The 5,212-nt window shown below is 46.5% G+C and overlaps 1 protein-coding gene across 1 annotated transcript; it reads right to left on the bottom strand.

The window, feature by feature from the left end:
- Nucleotides 1–4,004: 4,004 nt before the first annotated feature.
- Nucleotides 4,005–4,462, bottom strand: LOC141222243 (interleukin-17F-like). Its single transcript, XM_073666643.1, has 2 exons — nt 4,377–4,462; nt 4,005–4,239 (listed from the first exon to the last, which is right to left on the bottom strand). The coding sequence occupies exons 1-2, from the start codon at nt 4,460–4,462 to the stop codon at nt 4,005–4,007; spliced, it is 321 nt and encodes a 106-aa protein (XP_073522744.1).
- Between the last annotated feature and the right edge of the window lie 750 nt (nt 4,463–5,212).

Below are 5,212 nucleotides of genomic sequence, written 5' to 3' on the forward strand. Positions count from 1 at the left end.
AGGAACTCCAAGAAGAATCTAGCTGACTTCTAGAACACCAGACCTGAACAGAGGAATTTACTCTATCACCAGCAACTCTCTTGAGAAACTGAGTATATTTAAAGATCCAGAAAAGGTGTGTTAATTAGCAGGCGATGGTGGAGATCACCGCTGGGTCCTAGAGTGGGAGGGATGATGAAAGGAACAAGAAGGTGTCTGCAAGGCCAAGCGCAGCGACCTTCTACAGCCGGATCCAGAATGACTGTATGTCAAACCTGACACACCCGTGACATCCCTAGTTCCTAATTCTTTAACTAGTTAGGATGCAATACTACAGTTCACCTCTAGTAGCCACTAGTGAAAAATTTGATTACCTGTCACAATCACAATAATAGTCGATCATTAGTGATCCAGTTCTCAATCTACGTCCCATTGGTTTACACAGTCTGTAAAATTACCCTTCAGAAGGAGACTGGTATCTTTGTTCTGCCTGCCACTGTTCTCCTACACGTGTGCAGACTTCCATTTCTTAAGGGGACTTATTTTCAGTCAATGTCTATGGCATCTAGGTTTTGTAAATGACCCTCCCCACTCCCCCATATCAATTATCAATCTGTGGTTTTGCAACCACGTGAGTTCCAATACTGTGCTATGGTCCACAGTTACAAATGTCTTTATAATAATTCCGATTGTTGGATGTCAGTTGATGTTGAACCCCACCGGTGAAGAGGTCAATATAGTAAACCTGGAAAACCCCTACAATGCATTGAGTTTATGGCAGCTAATTGTCATCATGTAGTTGATGGGGAAATATAACAGGTACAGTCTAGGGGTACAGGAGACATTTGAGCTGATAAAAGCTGAGTGTGCATGGTGATAGATAGCGGCTCTGTAAGACTAAACTTACCTTGTGGCCGGAGTCTGTAGAGCAGAGTTACTGTACATGTCCAGACTCTCTGACCAGGTCTATGCAAAAGTATGAAAAGTGATATAGTAATGTGAAATTCAGGCCAACACTCCCTTTTTTCCACTTTATTTAATCCATATAAACACAACCAAATTTAAGTGGCTTCTTACAAAAACAGCACATGAAAAATGTACAAATGCCATCAGCAAAACGTACTTCAGCCAGACGACAACGCGTTTCTGAGCTCTACGTTTCTTAGTTTGATCCTGAAAAATTCCACAATACTTAACACAGGATATCTGAGTTCGCAGATTCGTAACACTCAGGTTAAAATGTGCATAGACAAAATATATAGATAAAACCTGTAAAAACCACAATGTGGATAATGCGGATAAACCAACCATACAATAAAGTAAAAACAGGAGCCAAGGCTGTAAGTGCGGGGATTTCTGTGCTTGGGGATCATACTCGATACTGGATAAATTGAGATGTGAAAATGTTGTATCCATTTTTTCATCATTTGCAGATCACTAACACGTCTCTCCGTCCTGTGATTTCCATAGTTCCACGACTTTTCCTTCTTAGTGTTGCAATTTCAATGTTGAGGATTGTAGTTATGCTCAGTGTTCTAGTATTAAAGTAAATAATCCGACCTCTGATTCAGATTTATGGGATGGGAGGTATTTAATATTAAAATCCAAAAAGCCTCCCTGAAATCCAGCCCCTGCACTTGAAGCACACAGGCCCATGCTGCTCTCCCACACCCACAAGATTGGGGTCTTTATTGAACATATGACCCTGCCTCACATTGGAGAAAATCTATATGTGGTGCCCTGCTGCGCAATGGTGCCACAGATCCCAGAGGGGTGCATGGACGGATTTCTCCACAAGAGGCCCTCACAGCATACACACACCTCCACCTTCCACCTCAGACCACCAGAGGAAGCCCGATAGGGATATAAATAGGGAAGGTGGAGTGATTCAGCAGTTCCTGCTCAGACACAGGAGGAGTGAGTCTGTGAGTTAGTTCTCCTCAGGAAGAGAGTAGAGACAGAACAGTCTGGAGTCCACAGCCAGTTCCTGCAGAGTGAGACACAGAGAAACAGGTCAGTCTGCAGTGGAGCTCAGTCAGACTCAAGCAGCTCGAGTTAAGTGAGCTAGGAGCGTTGCTGACGCTCAGAGAGCAGCAGAAGAGGCAGCCAACCAACTGCCAGTGTGTATAGCCTAGTGAGAGCCCGAGTATGCCGAAGGCTAGAGGAGTAAATAGCATTGGGGGCAGAGGAGCTTTAACGGCTCACCCCAGGAACCATATACCGGACATCGGGTCTGAGTCTGCAGGGATTCTTTACACCCAGCAGAAGACAACCAGAACCCCTGGCGAACTACATGTCCCAGGAATACCAAACGCTGACTGTTATACCAGGGTCAGGAGTTACCGAGGCCCCATATACCAGGGAGTGTGTACTCCAACAGAAGGCCCTACCACAGGATCTGCTGGTGCAGAACAGAGACTAAGTTAGGCCTAGCTCCAGGCAGGCCAGAGACTAACACTAAGCGGCGAAGAAACAGGAGGCCTTACACCTGCTCACTGGGGAGAGTCCTGCAGTGCACCCCTCACCCTGCAGTGCTCCGGACAGTACCTGCATTTCCACCAGTAAAAGGTACAGAAGCAAACCGTGTGTGGGTGTGTCCCCTGTTCTTCCTTGGACCCGGCTGGGTCATCTCCATATTGTGCACCTCGTCAAACATCGCTGCCCTGAGGCCTAGCTCCACCTGTGGGGAGCTACACCATCATAGCTGCCATAACACCGGCCTCAGTGGACTGCCGCAGCGCTGGTGATCCTCACCAGACACCACAGGTGGCGTCACGAACTTTGACATTTCATTTTCCCCGTTTTTAAGAGAGACCCCAGGGTACGGGCCCGGGAGCCGACCACCGCGACCTCCCCCAAGACCAGGCATTAAGTCCCTGGCGCCGAGTAGTCCCCATCCCCTGGGTGCCACATTTACATATGGGACAAAGGGACCTTTTTGGCTCCCCTAGTCTCTAGGGCACGAAGGAAACAGTAAACCCTGCACTTATTATAGGCAAGCCCCTGGGAGAGGTGGGTTTTTGGTGGTGTGTAGTAATGGACTTACCAAAAACTTTCATCATAGCTTTTTTTATCAGAAAACTGGAGTAATCTGCTTTGAAAGGTATTAAAAAAAATTGAGCAAAGAGGAGTTGTACAGAAATGTTCCCACTTTTAAATTTTATTTCGCTAGTTTGAAGAAACTCCGCCAAAATGGGCAGAGCTAGAGAGGAGCCGGGACTGGATGGGACATGGCTATGTCCACCTGTCAAATACTGCAAGAGCGTTGGCGTTTCTTCTGCCAGTAATGCTACTTCAGTCCGTGCACAACTTTAGTCTTAATATATCGGCCTCACAGTATTTTATAATGGCCAAAAAACTGATTTTCAGCCATGTCAGAAACTTTCAAGATAATTTATAGTCTGATCCGCCATCTTGTCCGTGTCTTGGAAACCTGAGAATGAGCGCTAGTCTCGGCAATCCAACAATCCCATACACAATGAGGGGTCCGCATACTTGACCTCCAGTCCATTCATTATGGAGCCCACATTTGGGATTAGTGGGGTCTTTAGTGATTGGGCCCCAAGCGATCAGTGATAACGCACCATCTTGTTCCAAACCTTTAAGGTGAAGGCCCATTTGCACATCGCCAGTAGAGCATCACACAGATTCCCTCATATTACGGAGCTGCAGACGTTCTGCCATATTAGATTTCTTTTTATGGAGGAACTTTCCCTAGAAACATTGTATTGTAATCTAAAGAAGAAAAGACGCCTCCATATGAACTTGAGGACACCTGAAGGAGCAGTATGGCCCTATACAATGAGAATATACGGCATGTGTCCTCTGATGATACCAGTATGTTCCACCATAACATGGACCTGTGTAATGGACAAGTAGCTACTACCAAACCCCAAAACCTATTGTAACCAGAGATAACACTATAAAAAAATTAAAGTTGCTTTTATTTTATTATTTAAATAAAAAATTCTCAAGAAATCTTAAAAGTTGACAATCAGGCGTCCATCATCCATATTTCCACATATTCAGTAATAGCTGATGGTCGGTCTGACACATGTGCAGCCCAGAGTCACCAGCTCGCCCTCCAGTCTGTAGGAGAAGCTGCAGCCTTTCTGCTCCCGTCGTAGGACCATCACCTCCTGCTGGATGGGGAAGGAGATCAGGTCTGGACTTTCATGGCCATCAGTGTCTACACAAGCAAAAGTCAGACAATCGGCCTCGGCAATGACGACAGGGAACCTGTTGGTATCTGTGCTGAGACTGGGAATAAAAATACACAGTGAGAGAAGCTGTGTAACACCTGGTCCATGTCCGCGCTCCTTGTTCTTATCCTGCAGATTCTCGAGGCTTTTTCTTCAGTCTTCTGCTCTATAAATCTCCAGTTTCTCCCTCCATACAAGGTTCTTCTGGGTGATGTCAGAGCCGCGCCGTGCGCTCTCAGCTTCTCTCCTTCATGTTTTATTTCTAATAACTGCAGCTGCATCTCCCTCCTCCCCTGAAGTCTATTTGGGGACAGGGGAGATTTCTGAACGGTTACTGGGAGCTTGTAGGCAGGAAAAGAAGAACGAGAGGCGGCTAGAAGATGGGAAGACGTTATTCTCCACTAAAGGGGTTATAAAAACATCCCGACAAGCTATTCCCTGCTATTGTAACTCTACTGAAAAGATTATTTTCTTTCTATACTTTACTAGACGTCCTTCTATAGGAGACTCCGGGAATCTCCACCGGACTGTATCACTATTCAGCGCTGCTTGTAATGTGACAGGTTGTGATATCACCTGTATTCCCAGGGGGACAGAGAGCGGGTGTGACCGTCCTCCATCTGCTCCGAGCCGTCCATAGAGCTGCTGTCAATCAGACTGGTGTCCACTGTCATACTGGTCGGCAGGTGCCGGTTCCTTCTTCCAGGACATCTCTGTCTGCCCTCTAGAGGGAGCTCTTCACCCCTAGATCCTTCCTGATTATGGGGCAAATCCTCCTCTGGTAGAAAGGCCGATGAGCTGAAGGAGACCAGGACGGCCACCTGAGAGATAGGGAAAGATGGGGAGAACATGGAGAATAATTCACATCATTCCAAAAATAGGGGAAACTTGTCTTGTGCAGATGTCGTTCGCCTTGAAGGGGTTGTCCCCTTTCAGAATAGTGACTATCATGGGCTACAGTGGCTGTAACAAAACAAACTGAGTATTACTCCCCCTCCCTGGGTCTAACTCCAGCTCTCCGCTGCTGCCTG

This window comes from Phyllobates terribilis, unplaced genomic scaffold (genome assembly GCF_046119375.1).
Source record: "Phyllobates terribilis strain yellow unplaced genomic scaffold, ASM4611937v1 Scaffold_349__1_contigs__length_1988846, whole genome shotgun sequence".
In the NCBI taxonomy this organism is placed as follows: Eukaryota; Metazoa; Chordata; class Amphibia; order Anura; family Dendrobatidae; genus Phyllobates; species Phyllobates terribilis.